General features: G+C 44.6%; 1 protein-coding gene across 4 annotated transcripts in view; it reads right to left on the bottom strand.

Annotated features, from left to right (window-relative positions):
* LOC105495551 (zinc finger protein 30) overlaps nucleotides 1–12,641 on the bottom strand; it is a 28,354-nt gene extending 15,713 nt beyond the window's left edge. The window contains exons 1-4 of one of the 4 annotated variants that reach the window (XM_011765258.3): nucleotides 12,236–12,641; nucleotides 9,394–9,466; nucleotides 7,110–7,242; nucleotides 5,058–5,156 (exon numbers count right to left, since the gene is read on the bottom strand). In XM_011765258.3, the coding sequence (XP_011763560.2) occupies nucleotides 5,058–5,156; nucleotides 7,110–7,242; nucleotides 9,394–9,402 (241 nt within the window). In that variant the 5' untranslated portion in view covers nucleotides 9,403–9,466; nucleotides 12,236–12,641. Of the gene's footprint in view, nucleotides 1–5,057; nucleotides 5,157–7,109; nucleotides 7,243–9,393; nucleotides 9,467–12,235 lie in introns of those variants that run through there. The other 3 variants (XM_011765259.3, XM_011765260.2, XM_071086264.1) reach the window with 3 other exon arrangements.
* Nucleotides 12,642–16,299: the final 3,658 nt, after the last annotated feature.

Genomic DNA, 16,299 nt, shown 5'->3' with positions numbered 1-16,299 from the left:
CCACCCAGTACTTCAGAATGTGACCTTCTTTCTTTCTTTTTTTTTTTTTTCTGTCTCTTCAGAACCAAATGCCTCAAGAGGACTGCTGTGCTCATTCTTGGCACTGGCTTGTCTCCCATTCTGTTTTTACCAGACCAGTCAGGCTTTCAACCCTAGATGCCCCTGAAAATTTCCTTTAGCAAGGCTAAATATTGTGGTCAGACTGGGAGCCATGGCTCACACCTGTAATCCCAGCACTTTGGGAGGCCGAGGTGGGCGGATCACCTGAGGTCAGAAGATTGAGACCAGCCTGGCCAACATGATGAAACCCCACCTCTACTAAAAATACAAAAATTAGCCAAGCATAGTAGCAGGCGCCTGTAATCCCAGCTACTCAAGAGGCTGAGGCAGGAGAATCTTTGGAGGCAGAGGTTGCAGTGTGCCAAGATTGTGCCACTACACTCCAGCCTGGGCGACAAGAATGGCACTCTGTCTTGAAAAAAATATATATATATTGTGGTCAATTCTCATCACTGCTTAGCTTAGTTCACTTTTCAGATGATCATTCTTCTATCTTTTTTTTTTTTTTTTCTTTTTAAGAGATGCGGTCTTGCTCTGTTGCCCAGGCTGGAATGCAGTGGTGTGATCATAGCTCACTGCAGCCTCAAACTCCTAGGCTCAAGCAGTTTTCCTGCATCAGCCTCATGAGTAGCTAGGATTACAGGGGCATAACTCTATGCCTGGCTAATTTTTAAACTTTTTGTAGAGATGGGGGTCCTGCTATGTTGCCCAGGCTGGTCTTGAACTCCTGGCTTGAAGTGATTCCCCCTGCCTTGGCCTCCCAAAGTGTTGAGATTATAGGAAGAAGCCACTGTGTCTGGCCTACTCTTCTATCTTGAAACACTTTCTTCATTTGTCTTTGGTGGCACCACTTTCTGGTTTTAATTCTACCTTAAAAGAGGCAGTCTCTTTTGCAGCCTCCTCTAGAAGACCTCTAAATGTTAAGAGTAGCCACTACTGGCTGGGTGCAGTAGCTCACGCCTGTAATCCCTGCACTTTGGGAGGCCAAGGCAGATGGATCACCTGAGGTCAGGAGTTCAAGACAGCCTGGGCAACATGATGGGCAACATGATGAAACCCCATCTCTACTAAAAATATAAAAAATTAGTAAGGCTTGGTGGCAGGCACCTGTAATCCCAGCCACTCAGGAGGCTGAGGCAGGAGAATCACTTTTGTCCGGAGCTGCACGCCCCGGCCATAGCAAATAATAATTAAGGATTAAACGCCTGAGCTATATTCATTTCCACCCCACACCTTCTCCCTAGATTTACCTTCTTCCCTGTATTACTACCGCCATTAAAAGATGGCGCTCTTCCCGCTTCTTCTTCATTCATTTTTCCCATGCCGGCGAAAAGACTACCTGACAGCGCAGGCGCAACATGACGTCCGACCGGAGAAACCGAAACCTATCTGGCCACGCCTTCCGCAATGAGGTCATTTCTGCCTTAGCCCAACCCCTTCCCCTCCAAATGTATATAAGGCATTGCATTACCGCCATTAAACGAGACTTGATCAGAGCACTGTCTTGTCTCCATTTCTCGTGTCTCTTGTTCCCCAAATTCCCACCCCCTCCTCCAGGGCCTACACTGACTATCCCGCGGGCCGGGATACACTATAACCTAGGAGGTAGAGGTTGCAGTGAGCTGAGATTGCATCACTGCATTCCAGCCTGGGTGACAAGAGTAAAACTTGGTCTCAAAAAAAAAAAAAAAAAAAAAAAAGAATAGTCACTACCTGCACTGACTCTCTAGGGGATCTCAGCCAGTGCCATGGCTTTAAATGACAGCCAAATGCCAATGAATCCCAATTTTTATTTTTATTTATTTATTTTGAGACAGGGTTTTTCTCTGTTGCCCAGGCTAGAGTACAGTGGTGTGATCATAGCTCACTGCAGCCTTGACTTCCTGAGCTCAAGCCATCCTCCTGCCTCAGCCTCCCAAGTAGCTGGGACTACCGGTGTGTACCACCACGCATGGCTAATTTGTACATTTTAGGTAGAGATGGGATATCCCTGTGTTGCCCAGGCTGATCTCCAACTCCTGGGCTCAAGTGACCCTCCCAACTTGGCCTCCCAAAGCGTTGGGATTCCAGGCAGGAGCCACCAGGCACAGCTGCATCCCAAGTTCTCATGTGTAGCCTAAACTCTCCCTGAGCTCCAGACTTGCATATTCCACAGCCTACTCAGCATCTCTGCTTGGATCACTAGTAGTCATCTCCAACTTAACATATGGAAAGCAGACACCTTTAGGTATGCCCTTCAACCTGCCCTTCCCTCTTTACCATCTCACATGACTGTACCCCCATTCAGCTGCTCAAGTCCAAACCTGTTGATCCTTCTTGATTTCCCTCTTCGCCTCCATATCCATTTACAATCCACCTACATGTTGTGGGTTTTACCTTAAAAATGTATGATGAACACCCTGCCTTCTCACCACTGTCCACCACTAACATCCTAATCCAAACCACTCAGAACCCCAGCTTGCATTGCTCTTGCCCCCATTCAGACTACCCACTATAAATACCTGCAGTAATTATCTAAAAACATAAACTAGGATGATGGTTGATAGGGTTTGGCTGTGTCTCCACCCAAATTGCATCTTGAATTGTAGCTCTCCTAATTCTCACGTGTTGTGGGAGGGATCTTGTGGGAGATAACTGAATCATGGGGGCAGTTTCTCCCATACTGTTCTCACGGTAGTGAATAAGTCTCATGAGATCTGATGGCTTTCTAAGGGGAAACCCCTGTCACTTGGTCCTCATTCTCTCTTGTCTGCTGCCATGTAAGATGTGCCTTTTGCCTTCCGCCATGATTGTGAGGCCTCCTCAGCCACATGGAACTGTGAGTCCGTTAAACCTCTTTTTCTTTATAAATTACCCAGTCTCAGGTATATCTTTATCAGCAGTGTGAAAATGGACTACCACAATGGTGGAAGTGGTAGCATTGTTTTTGAATTTAAACAAATACCCCCATAAAAACAGAGCAAACAGGATAGCAAAACTGTAAAACAAACAAACAAACAAACAAACAAAAAAACTACAGATAACATATACAACAAAACTACAGGAAGAGGTACCCTCAAAATGGCAAAATTCTAGCAGACAGAGACAAAATACTACAGCTAAGACTTGTGTGGTTTAGGCATCTGTGCAGGAAAAAGCAGCGGGGGACAATGTGGGGTGTCTGACAGACCTGAGAACCCCAAAATAACCAGCAGGTGTCCATAAGCATAGCAGGCTGATTTGAGAAGAGCAGGTAAGACTGGGAGTGAGAATATGGGATGTCTGGCAAAGTTTGAAGTGGTTAGAGGTGATTAATCAGGGAGGGAGAAAGGTGAGTGTGATTAGGTACAGGGCATAAGCCTTAAGGGAAGGTAAAAGAGTTTTCTCTCTTCATTTGGAGAATCCAGGTTGAAGGGTATATGAAAACTCTTAGTACAACTTTCCAATTTTTCTGTAAGCCTGATATTATTTTATAAAAATTGTTATTTAAATTTTTTATTTTACTTTAAGTTCTGGGATATGCGTGTACAACGTGCAGGTTTGTTACATAGGTATACATGTGCCATGGTGGTTTGCTGCATCCATCAACTCATCATCTAGGCTTTAAGCCCTGCATGCATTATATATTTGTCCAAATGCTCTCCCTCCCATCGTCCCCCAGCCCCCATAAAAATGTTTTATCTTTTGACCAGAGTGATGGTTAGAAAGGTATCTGCTTTATAACTCATGAAGCTGTACATTTTAATATTGTTTTTCTGTTATCTGTTTCCTATTTAATAGAATTTTCCAAAATTCAAAAATTGGAAAAATGCAAATTAGGTCATAGTTTCTAGTTACATTAGAAAATAATCCAAATTCCCGACCAGGCACGATGGCTCATGCCTGCAATCTCAGTACTTTGGGAGGCCAAGGCAGGAGGATCACTTGAGCCCAGGAGTTCAAGACCAGCCTGAGCCACACAGTGAGACCTTGTCTCTACCGAAGATTAAAAAAATTAGCCAGGTGTGCGCCGGGCGCGGTGGCTCATGTCTGTAATCCCAGCACTTTGGGAGGCTGAGGTGGGTGGATCACAAGGTCAGGAGATCAAGACCATCCTGGCTAACACAGTGAAACCCCATCTCTACTAAAAATACAAAAAAATTAGCCGGGCGTAGTGGCGGGCGCCTGTAGTCCCAGCTACTCGGGAGGCTGAGGCAGGATAATAGCGTGAACCTGGGAGGTGGAGCTTGCAGTGAGCCAAGATCGCGCCACTGCACTCCAGCCTGGGCGGCAGAGCGAGACCCCATCTAAAAAAAAAAAAAAAAAAAAATGAGCCAGGTGTGGTGGCGTGTGCCTGTAGTCCCAGCTACTCAGGAGGCTGAGGCAGGAAAATGGCTTGAGCCCAGGAGGTCGAGGCTGCAGTGAGCTATGATTGCACCACTGTATGCCAGCCTAGGTGACAAAAGAAGACTGTCTCACTCAAAAACAAAACAAAACAAACGAATTCAAATTCCTGCTAGCACTCTAGCTTTTTCCTTCTTACTCTTCTCCCATTAATTCTGCCCAAACCTACTTACTGCTCCTGAAACACACAAAACTCATTCCCACCTAAAGCATCCACATCTGCTATTCCCTCTGCTTGGCATGTCTTACATAATTACACGGCCTGAACTCTCACTTCTTGTTCCTGTCTCTGTTCAAATATTACTGTCTAAGAATATATGAATAAATCCAAATGTAAAAGAGGAGGTGAAAGCAGTGAAATTCAAAACACAGATGGAATAATGCACTGGGAAAGTGACTAAGTCCGTAATAAACTGAGAGAGAAACAAGAGGTGAGTGAGTATTAAAATGGGTAATGAAGTTCCTTTGGAGAGGCTGGTGAGATATTTCTTTCTTACCCAAGTCTCAGCCTTTTTCTACGCAGGCCCTAGGGCTTTGAAGGGAAACTTCCAAATATGGCAGAGATGCACCTCCTCCCTGACAGCTGGGCTGTTTCCAGCAACGATGGCCTCCCTACCTGCCATGCTCTTACTCACCTGTGCACCACCTTCTTCCATCTTTCCTCTCTGTCACCTTAGGCTCTTTCCATCGTTCCAATAAGGCGATCACATGTGGTTTAGAAAGGGAATGTCCTGCTTATGAGATAAGAATGTAGAAAAGAAATAAAATATGAGTTCAAAAATACTTTCAACTTTGCTTAAATTTGCCATAAATGAAAGGTCAAACGATATTGACCTTTATATCTCAGAGATGAGAAGGGTAAGAGGATTCATAATTCCAGATAGGTAGAGAAAGGTTTTATTTGTTTATTTATTTAGAGATGGAGTCTCACTCTGTCACCAGGCTTGAGTGCAGTACGTGATCTCAGCTCACTGCAACCTCTGCCTCCCGGGTTCAAGCGATTCTGCTGCCTCAGTCTCCTGAGTAGCTGGGACTATAGGCATGTGCCACCACGCCCAGCTGATTTTTGTATTTTTAGTAGGGATGGGATTTCACCATGTTGGCCAGGCTTGTCTCAAACTCTTGACCTTGTGATCCGCCCACCTTGGCCTCCCAAAGTGCTGGGATTACAGGCATGAACCACCACGCCTGGCTGAAAGGTTTTATTTTAAATGAAATCTATCTATCTATTATAAATATAGATAAGTGTATACTCATTTATTTTTTGTGTCTTGATAAAAAACGGGGCCCAGTGGCTCATGCCTGTAATCCCAGCACTTTGGGAGGCCAGGGTGGGCAGATCACTTGAGGTCAGGAGTTCGAGACCAGCCTGGCCAACATGGTAAAGCCCTGTTTCTACCAAAAATACAAAAATTAGCTGGGTGTGATGGTGTATGCTTGTAATCCCAGCTACTAGGGAGGCTGAGGCCGGAGAATTGCTTGAACCTGGGAGGTGGAGGTTGCAGTGAGCTGAGATCATTACACTCCATTCCAGCCTGGGCAACAGAGTGGGACTATGTCTCAAAAAAAAAAAAAAAAAAAAAAAAAAAAAAAAAAAAAAGGCCGGGCGCGGTGGCTCAAGCCTGTAATCCCAGCACTTTGGGAGGCCGAGATGGGCGGATCACGAGGTCACAAGATCGAGACCATCCTGGCTAACACGGTGAAACCCCGTCTCTACTAAAAAAATACAAAAAACTAGCCGGGCGTGGTGGCGGGCGCCTGTAGTCCCAGCTACTCGGGAGGCTGAGACAGGAGAATGGCGTGAACCCGGGAGGCAGAGCTTCCAGTGAGCTGAGATCCGGCCACTGCACTCCAGCCTGGGCGACAGAGTGAGACTCCGTCTCAAAAAAAAAAAAAAAAAAAAAAAGTATGACATTGTGATTGAGAACACGGATTGTGGAACCTAAGTGCCTGGGTTCAAGTTTCTGCTACCGTCACCTATGGGCTGTGTGATCTTGCATAACTCACTTAAATACACTGTGCTTTAGAATTCTCATCTAAAATGATTAGCACCTATAGAGTGCTTGTAAGGATAAAAATCAGTTAATACAAATATATATTAATATAAAGAGCAGAGAACAGTGAACCAGCACACAGTAAGCACACTGTGTGTTACTAACATTATTATTGTTATTTTGCTAAGAGAAAAACAAAGTCTCCTTAGACATCTACACCTATAGGATATAGGTTTAATTTGCATTTACTCTTAAATGCAAAGTTCAGAAATGATGAATTTTAACCACAAAATCAGATTATATCATACAAAATAAAATGAGGTAGCTCCAGTTTTAAATGATTTGTTTATCCAATCCGCCGGCATATAAGTTGTACAGGCTCTTCAGGTAGAACAAATCAAGACCCTTTGTCTAGCTGTTTTGCCTGCAAAGTGGGTCAGATTTTCACAGAACGTTCAGAGCAATTCAGAGCAAAAACATAATAGAAAACCTGGCCTCTTTTGTCAATGTTTTGCAATAAACAATCCAGAATTCTAATCCTGACACTGGATCATTTCCAACCTAACAAAGCTCAAATGATTTATCTGGCAACAAGAAGAAATTGTGTTCAGTTCTTAAGATAGCCCTAAAACCTATAATGGAGAAAGTATAACAGGGAGCAGATTCTCAATTATTTGAGAAAGGTACACTTACCCATTGACACCAAGTTCCTGTAGTTTTCCAACATCACATCTCTGTACAAGCCCCTCTGGGAAGAGTCCAGACTCTCCCACTCCTGCTGGGAGAAGGCTATGGCCACATCCTCAAATGTCACTGATCCCTGAAACTGCAAACCCACATATTTCTGGTGAAATCAAAGAAAATGCTTTCAAGGTGAAAGGAGAGGAAATAAACGTTTCGATGTAGTAAGGGAACAATAACATAGGCTGGAAGCTTATAACATGGGAAGTGGATGAGCATAGTATCTGCATGTTCTAGAAGAATCCTGCTGCTATGGACAAAATGTCCTATATATTGTAGGATATCACAATACTCCATATCTGTGGTGAAATGGACAAAATAATCCTAGTTTCCCTTTTATGTAAAAGAGTATATACAAAGATATTGCCTGTTAGGTATCCAACTAAACAAATTCTCAAAAAGGATTAGTCTCTATATTACTCTTCCTTTAAGAGGAAAATAGCTATGATTTCTTTCTCCAACTGTAGAATAAAATCTGTCTTAGAAAATAGCCACGACACAAATTTGTTGAATAACTCCTCAAGCTTCAAGTTCATTATGGTCAGATCATAAGTGTTTTTCCTTGTATTAATAAACACTTTTTTCCATAGTGACATAAAAGTTATCTTGTGGATCTATATTGAGTTAGTAACTTTGTGAGGCTGAGGTGGGCAGATCACTTGAGGTCAGGAGTTTGAGACCAGCCTGGCCTACATGGTGAAACTTGTCTCTACTAAAAATACAAAAATTAGCTGGGCGTTGTGGCAGATGCCTGTAATCCCATCTACTTGGGAAGCTGAGGCAGGAGAATCACTTGAATTCAGGAGGTGGAGGTTGCAGTGAGTCGAAATTGTGCCACTGTCCTCTAGCCTGGGTGACACAGCGAGACTGTCTCAAAAAAAAGTAATGATTTATAAATGAAGACTGAACCAAATGCCTCAGGTTTCCCCAATTCTGGTACTCTGTTAATGTACTACTGATAACAATATACTTATAGTGTCACACAATATCCTTAATATTTTGTCTGTTTTTTTTTAAATTTTTTTGAGACAGAGTCTCACTGTGTTGCCCAGTGTGTAGTGCAGTGCTATGATCATAGCTCACGGCAACCTTGAACTCCTGGGCTCAAAGTGTCTTTCTGTCTGAGGTTCCTAAGTAGTTAGGACTACAGGCAGGTGCCCCCATGCCTGGCTAATTAAAAAATTTTTTTTTGGTAGAGATAGGGTCTTGCTATGCTGCCTAGGCTGGTCTTGAACTCTTGGGCTCAAGTGATCCTCCCACCTTGGGCTCCCAAGGTCCTGGGTTTACAGGTGTGAGCCACTGCACCTGGCCATTTGGCTATTCTTGAGTTAGTGGATTAGGATGAAAATGACTCAGAACCAAAAGCATGTTGTCCAAGTCTGGCAGGTCCCATTCCATAACAAAATTGACCTAGTATCACTCTCGGGCATCCCAAGAAGAATCATATCAATGTTTCACGTCACAATCACATTCCCAATCAATCTTTTTTTTTTTTTTTGAGACTGAGTCTGGCTCTGTCGCCCAGGCTGGAGTGCAGTGGCCGGATCTCAGCTCACTGCAAGCTCCGCCTCCTGGGTTCACGCCATTCTCCTGCCTCAGCCTCCCGAGTAGCTGGGACTATAGGCGCCTGCCACCTCGCCCGGCTAGTTTTTTGTATTTTTTTTAGTAGAGACAGGGTTTCACCGTGTTAGCCAGGATGGTCTTGATCTTGTGACCTCGTGATCCGCCCATCTCGGCCTCCCAAAGTGCTGGGATTACAGGCTTGAGCCACCGCGCCCGGCCCCCCAATCAATCTTAAAAGCCTCAGAGAGCATGTTATCTCATCATATTGAGACCAATTAGTACAAAATTCCATCTTATCAGCTCTGTGGAAAACTTCAAATCTTCTGATGTGTGGCCAAATGAAGCCAACAGATCGAACTCATCAAACCACAGCTGGATGTAGGAAGCTCAAATACTTCTGCCATGGGACTTCAATCCTTCACTGCTCTATCACAGCCTTTCAGCTAAGACTTACTATTTACCTGCTCAGAATTTGCTCAATGAATTCAGGAACATCAATTAGAAACGAAGACCTTGTAAGGAGGAAACAATACTTTGACATCTTTCTGCCACACAGAAGGAATCAAGTAGGCAATTAGGTGGTGTACTCTGATGCAGAATGCTTCAGATCAATTAAGGAAAATAGCCACATAATGTAAAAATCCCAATATTTCAAGAAGAAACACCAACTTACGTGGGCCATGCTTTGAGAACTCTAGGAACTGATCAGTCTTCACTGGGGTTCCTCTATCTGAGAAGTTCAAACTCTAGAAAATCCAGAAAGAGGAAAAGGAGGCTTTAGTGTTCTCAATGACATACATTAATAAACCTTCTTGTCCCTCCATTTCAGCTTCCGAACTGTGCCACAAAAACCCTCAAACAAAATTTGGAGAACAGTGGAATTCAAGCCCCAGTGAACTAAGCTGTAGAGAGTTGGATGCAGAGGAGTGGCGCTTCTTAAGGAAGGCAGAATCAGACACAATCTTTCCCACTAGGCCCTCATTTTGGGAATGTCGATCTAGGTCTCAAATTGGGCTGCACAGTCCTCTCTTGAACAGATTCTCCTCACTCCATTCCCATGTTCTAAGCCTAAGAAAGAGTCCACATCACCCAATCCAGAGCTTCTTTAATGGTGGCAGTATAAATCTGAGGTTGGTCAGGACATGGGAGATAGAGAACATAGGAGAAAATGATCAGGCAGTTACTAATATGGCTCAGTTTTCTCATCACTAAAATAGTAATAGGAATATCAGCTCCAACATGTGGTTGTCCTGAAGAATAAGAAAACCCATCCCCAAAACTTAATAGAATACTTGTTTAATATGAGTTAGCTCTTTTTTTTTTTTTTTTTTTTTGAGACAGAGTCTTGCCCTGTCACTCAGGCTGGAGTGAGTGCAGTGGCGCCATCTTGGCTCACTGCAACCTCTGCCTCCAGATTCAAGCGATTCTCCTGCCTCTGCCTCCCTCCTGAGTAGCTGGGACTACAGGTGCAGTCAAGCCCAGCTAATTTTTGTATTTTTAGTAGGGGGGTTTCACCGTGTTGGCCAGGATGGTCTCTATCTCCTGACCTCGTGATCCACCCACCTCGGCCTCCCACAGTGCTGGAATTACAGGCAAGAGCCACAGCATGCGGTCGAGTTAACTCTTATTATGGTAGTTCCCTCTTTTTCACAGGGGGGAGATACACTCAAAGATCCTCAGTAGATGTCTGACCGAACCCCACATATACTATGTTTTTTCTTATACCTACACACCTAGGATTACATTTAATTTATATATTAGGCATCATAAGGGATTTTTTTTTCTTTTTTCTTTTTTTTTTTTTTTATTGTTTTGTGACAGGGTCTCGCTCTGTTGCCCAGGCTGGAGTGCAGTAGTGTGATCTCGGTTCACTGCAACCTCCACCTCCTGGGAGCCTCCCCAGTAGCTGGGATTACAAGGGCCTGCCAAAACGCCTGGCTAATTTTTGTATTTTTAGTAGAGACAGGGTTTTGCCATGTTGGCCAGGCTGGTCTCAAACTCCTGACTGCATTGGAGTTGTTATTACATAAACATTATACAACCTTTATTTCATTTTAATTAAAGAAATACTTTGTTTCCACTTAATTTATTTATGTATCTATTTTTTTTTCAGAGACAGGGCCTTGCTTTGTTGCCCAGGCTGGATTGCAGTGGCGTCATCTCCACTCACTGCAACCTCCACCAACTCCCAGTTTCAAGCACTTCTCCCACCTCCGCCTCTCAAGTAGCTGTGACTACAAGCGCGCGCCACCACACTTGGCTAATTTTTATATTTGTAGTAGAGACAGGGTTTCACCATGTTGCCCTGTTGCTGGTCTCGAACTCCTGAGCTCAGGCAATCCACCCGCCTCAGCTTCCCAAAGTGCTGGGATTACAGGCATGAGCCGTGCCACCCGACCTGTTTCCACTTTTTACTTAAAACGTGTTTCTCGGCCAGGCACGGTGGCTCAAGCCTGTAATCCCAGCACTTTGGGAGGCCGAGACGGGCGGATCACGAGGTCAGGAGATCGAGACCATCCTGGCTAACACGGTGAAACCCTGTCTCTACTAAAAATACAAAAAACTAGCCGGGCGAGGTGGCGGCGCCTGTAGTCCCAGCTACTCGGGAGGCTGAGGCAGGAGAATGGCGTAAACCCGGGAGGCGGAGCTTGCAGTGAGCTGAGATCCGGCCACTGCACTCCAGCTCGGGCGACAGAGCCAGACTCCGTCTCAAAAAAAAAAAAAAAAAAAAAAAAAAACGTGTTTCTCTGGCATGCTTTCTTTTAATTCTAACTAAAAAATTGAGCAACTCTTCTTTAAAATCAAACAAAAAACCAACAGAAAAGATTCTCTGATGTTTAAATTTCCTCTGTCCCCTAGCAGCTAGAGAGAGAGAGCTACTGCTGTGGGATAATGCAAAATTGAAGACCCTTAAGAAAAGGCTGGGTCCTATTTCTGTGCAATATGGAGATTGACGGAAATGTGTACAGCTGTCATCTTGCTCTCCTTTCTTACATAATTTTGTCATTAGGAAAGTAATCTGCACAACAGATACTTTGAAGTCCTTTTCCCTGCACTGATAATTTTCAGATGACATTGCTCTCATCTTTAAAAAAGGTGTAATACTTATAAAGTTTTTTCCAAACAAGAAGAGGCTTCCTGGCACTCCCACTTCTTCCCGCTGCATGCACAAGGTATCATATCTATCGTTTCCTTTTTAAACAGAGAGTTGAAGAGTCTTTTCTTCCTTTACATAAATCAATTAGTGATTTTATCCAAAATAGTAACAAATATTAATTGCTCAGATTCGCATGGAGGCCATGCACCCAGTCTTCGCGGGTGCACACCGGCCCTGTCCCACGTACCCTCCCTTTCCCTGCCTCTCCTGCACTCGCGGGCCCGGGATCCTCGCCCGGTCCACCCAACGCTCACGCATGTCTCAGTTCGGGTTCTGCGCCGACCCAGGTCTGCAGAACTCCCGGTGCTAACTGTGTTTCTTTGCAGAAATTCAGGTTGCCTGGCGGGGCTGCTCTAACCTCTGAGCCGGGCGCTGACTTCTACCTCGCAGAACTCCAAAGGTCGCTGCCCGGTCAACGACCACAATGAACTGGCGAGGAGGTAGAATGAGGTCGTTCCAGGAGCAGCTGAGAAATCTAGTTTCAGGCTACATTCGCCGAATCGCAGTAGCCTGTGGGAAATGTAGTCCGGAGCCGTCACACCGCCGAGCATGCGCGGCGCAGTCCACAAGTCCCCCCACCGGCGCCCGGAGACTTCTGGGAGCTCCCGTCCGGCTGAGAGTGCGCAGGCGCAGGCGCTCGCAGAGCTGGAAGCTGTAGACCTCCAAGCTGGGTGATTTTGGGGAGTCGGGGGGCGACTGACACCTGAGGCCCGAAGTAGGTGGCCAGCTTCTTAGAGGGCCAACCCAGGGCAGTAACACACCAGGTCAGAAAAAGCAAAAACAAAAACAAAAAATGATAATGTATACCAAAATATGTTATTACTTTAACACAAAAATATGAAAACTAGGTGTTTGAAGTTATCTTTCCGTACTGTTTGCTTTTCGCTACAGAAATACTATTATTTAACAGAACATTAATACGATTAATAGTGGCAATTTGACTGATCACGTGTGAGAAAAATATATTTCTGTCCTCTGATACAGAAATTTTAAGTTTCTATTAAATATTTAAATTTTGTGGGTTCTATCTAAGATGCTAAATGTAAGACCTTTTAAAAGGAGAATGTAAATAAGACGAATCAAACAGACATTAACTATATGTAAAAGGCATTTATCTTTCTGTCCCATCATACGTTTAGGAGATATTTACTCTTTCTGGTTCCTTTTCCAGTAATACTTCTCTGTATTATCTGCCTGTAGCCTTTATGGCATTCTTCTTTTGGTTTATATAATGCTAAAACTGAATACAGGCAAACGTGAAATTCACCTTGACTGTCAGCTCCGCTTTTGGTTTGTTTGCTTTGTTTTTGTTTTGTTTTGAGACAGGGTCTCCCTCTGTTGCTCAGACTGGAATGCAGTGGCGCGATCTCGATCTCGGCTCACTGTAATCTCCGCCTCCCAGGTTCAAGTGATTCTCCCACCTTGGCCTCCAGAGTAGCTGGGACTACAGAGTAGTGGCCTCCAGAGGCGCGCGCCACTATACCTGGCTAATTTTTATATATTTTTTGTAGAGATGGGGTTTTGCCATCTTGCCCAGGCTAGTCTCGAACTCCTGGGCTCAAGTGATCCACCCACCTCGGCCTCCCAAAGTGCTGGGATGACAGGGTGAGCCACCGCGGCCAGCTGAGCTCTGTTCTTATTAAGCCCACATTACAGTGATTCCTGGTGTCAGTCCAGGGTGATGACATTGATACGGAAGCGGTGAAGGGGAGTGCTGGGGAGGGAAGGTCGGAGTCCCTTTAAATGATACGGAAGGGGGGAAGGGAAGTGCTGGGTACAGGAGGGTGTGGTCCCTGGCTAGGGCTCCATCCCTGGCCCTGTGCCCACTGACCTAGTTGAGGACAGGCATTTTTGTTTTCCTGCCCAAATTTTGCATTTCCCAAGACCGCCCTGGCCTGCCACGCCCCCATCCTGTTCCCGCCCCCATCCTGTATGTATAAATACTCCGAGACCCTAGGAAGCAGACACATATGCCACCGGCCATCGAGAGGAACATGTTGGCGGAAGAAGACGTGACAGACGCTGGCACGCGGGCAGGCCACCCACCAGAAGGACGCAGAATTTGGCTGGGGCAGTCGGAGGAGAGCAGGTGCTGCGGAGCAGCCCGACTCCAGGGGAAAACCATCTCCCTTCTGGCTCCCCCAACTGTTGAGAGCTACTTCCACTCAAAACCCTGCAGTCATCCTCCAAGCCCATGTGTGATCTGATTCTTCTGGTACACCAAGACAGGAACCCCGGGGTACAGAAAGCCCTCTGTCTTTGCGATGAGGCAGGGATCTAATTGAGCTGACTAACATAAACCGCCTGCTGACGGCTAAACTAAAAGGGCACCCTGTAACACGCCCACTGGGGCTTCAGCTGTAAACATTCATCCCTAGACACTGCCATGGGGTCGCAGCCCCACAGCCCACCCGTCTGTATATTCCCCTGGAGGTTTGAGCAGCGGGGCACTGAAGAAGCAAGCCACACCCCCATCGCACGCCCTGCCAGGAGGACAAGGGAACTTTTCCCTTATCAACATCAACCTAAATAACCTCCCAACAAAAGCATTTGACTGTGAATAGTTAGGATTTTCCCTACCAGCAGTAGCAGGTTTTTAGCCTTGTTGGAATTAGTTTCTAGCTCTGCAAAAATGTTCGTCCGCTTTGTAACTCCAGGCTTTTTTGGTAGAACAGCTGTTTGTTGACCAGTTGCTTTGCCTCTGTAAGTTCACCATGTAGGCTATTCATGTCTAAAGTGTCCATCATTTTCAAACCCTCTGAAACTCATTGGATATCTGTCATAATGTCTGAAGACAAATATTTCATTAACAAATAAGAAGGTGATAGACCTGGAGTGAGAATCCAGCCAGTTCATGTCAATCGGAGACAACTTTGCAAGATCCTGTGATTCCTGAACCAGCTGTGGTTACTGATCACTTCTGTCCTGGAGGAAGTAGAGACATTCAAGACAAATAAGGACTCATCTATTCCCCTGATTAAAGGACTTTTCATAGAGGCTCCATTAGGGGCCAAATTATGTACACTGTGCGGTCTGAGATGGGGATGTGTAAATAGCCATCAAAATGTCATCTGGGCAGAAATTTGTGAGGATAAATTTATGTTCAGGAGTGAGGGGTGAATACAATAGAAATTTGTATTTTGCAGAGGGGAATGTGAGTTCCATGGTGGGTAGAAATGCAACAGATTAGTAGAATACTTAGAATCTCAAAGAAATGTTTAAATCACAGGTGTTTTTGAGAAAATTTTTGAAATGATTTTGAAATTATTTATTCAAAAAGTTCCCCTCAAATACCAAGTGCCCACTCCATAGATGACAGCTAAGGATCACAATCTTACTGCTATGCCCTTGTGTTTTGAGTGAAGACTTGCGTGACTCTAGTGAGGTTCTAGGTGTTTAATCGTTGAGGGTAAATTGGAGATTTCAGATGAAGCTGTCTCAGGGAAGAGGGAGGAAGGATACTTACGAGCCCTACAGCTGGAATCTTAGCATCCAGTGGAAAATTACAGTCCCTGATCTCTCAGGAAATTTTCTCTGACCTCTGTCAGTGATGTTCTAATCCAGGAGAGCAGAATTTTTCCCCCATATAATGTTTCTCACTGAATTTCCTGAAATACATTTCATCTAAGTTCCATATGTTTATCTGAAAAGAACAGCCACCTACCGAATTGTGTTTCCAACTAGGATAGTGGCCGCAGTTGTAGTATTTTGTGCATTTGTCAAGAGAGGTCATCTGAACACTGAGATAAAGGCTTGGGATTCCATGCTCCTATCTCTTTCTGGGAGTGATTTTCTTCTCATCTATAAGTGCAGAGACAGAGTCTTCAGGGGGAATTGAGATTACCTCCAAAAAACATTTGTGAAGTGAGCGATTCCCAGAAGGCTGTTAATGTTGATTAATGAAATTATACAAAAAGAATCATAAGGTAACTGGAGGAGAAAATTATCTGTGATGCCTGAGAAAAGATACGTCCCAGTGGGAGGTAAGTACAGAATACTGAGTTCTGAGATGTGAGGAAATTTAGTTGAGGTAATGGTTCTACTAGAATTGTGGCTACCATTAAATTTTTGTTCCTTCAGATTATGATTTATTTCTCTTCCTGATAACATTGAACAATCATAAATGTGGAAGGAAAGGAATTGTTGAGGGTAGATTTAGAGAGAGTAAACAGGTACAAAGCCATGGTTCCCGTGTGTTTTAACAAATACTAACTTAGCACCCGCCCTGTTGCAGATGCTTTCTAGATGTGTGAACAAAGAAATGTTATAAGTTACATAGTGACTTATGAGGTGAAAAGTGCAATAGGAAAGGAAACATGAGGAGCAGAACGGAGTGATGAGGAGCCTGTGGAGTAGGAGGGACTCCAGTAGGGAATAGAGGGGGAAGGGTTGATCTCATTGGGAAAATGATACTTGAGCAAA

This window comes from Macaca nemestrina, chromosome 20 (genome assembly GCF_043159975.1).
Source record: "Macaca nemestrina isolate mMacNem1 chromosome 20, mMacNem.hap1, whole genome shotgun sequence".
Classification (NCBI taxonomy): domain Eukaryota; kingdom Metazoa; phylum Chordata; class Mammalia; order Primates; family Cercopithecidae; genus Macaca; species Macaca nemestrina.
This window is presented reverse-complemented; position numbering and strand designations above follow the sequence as displayed.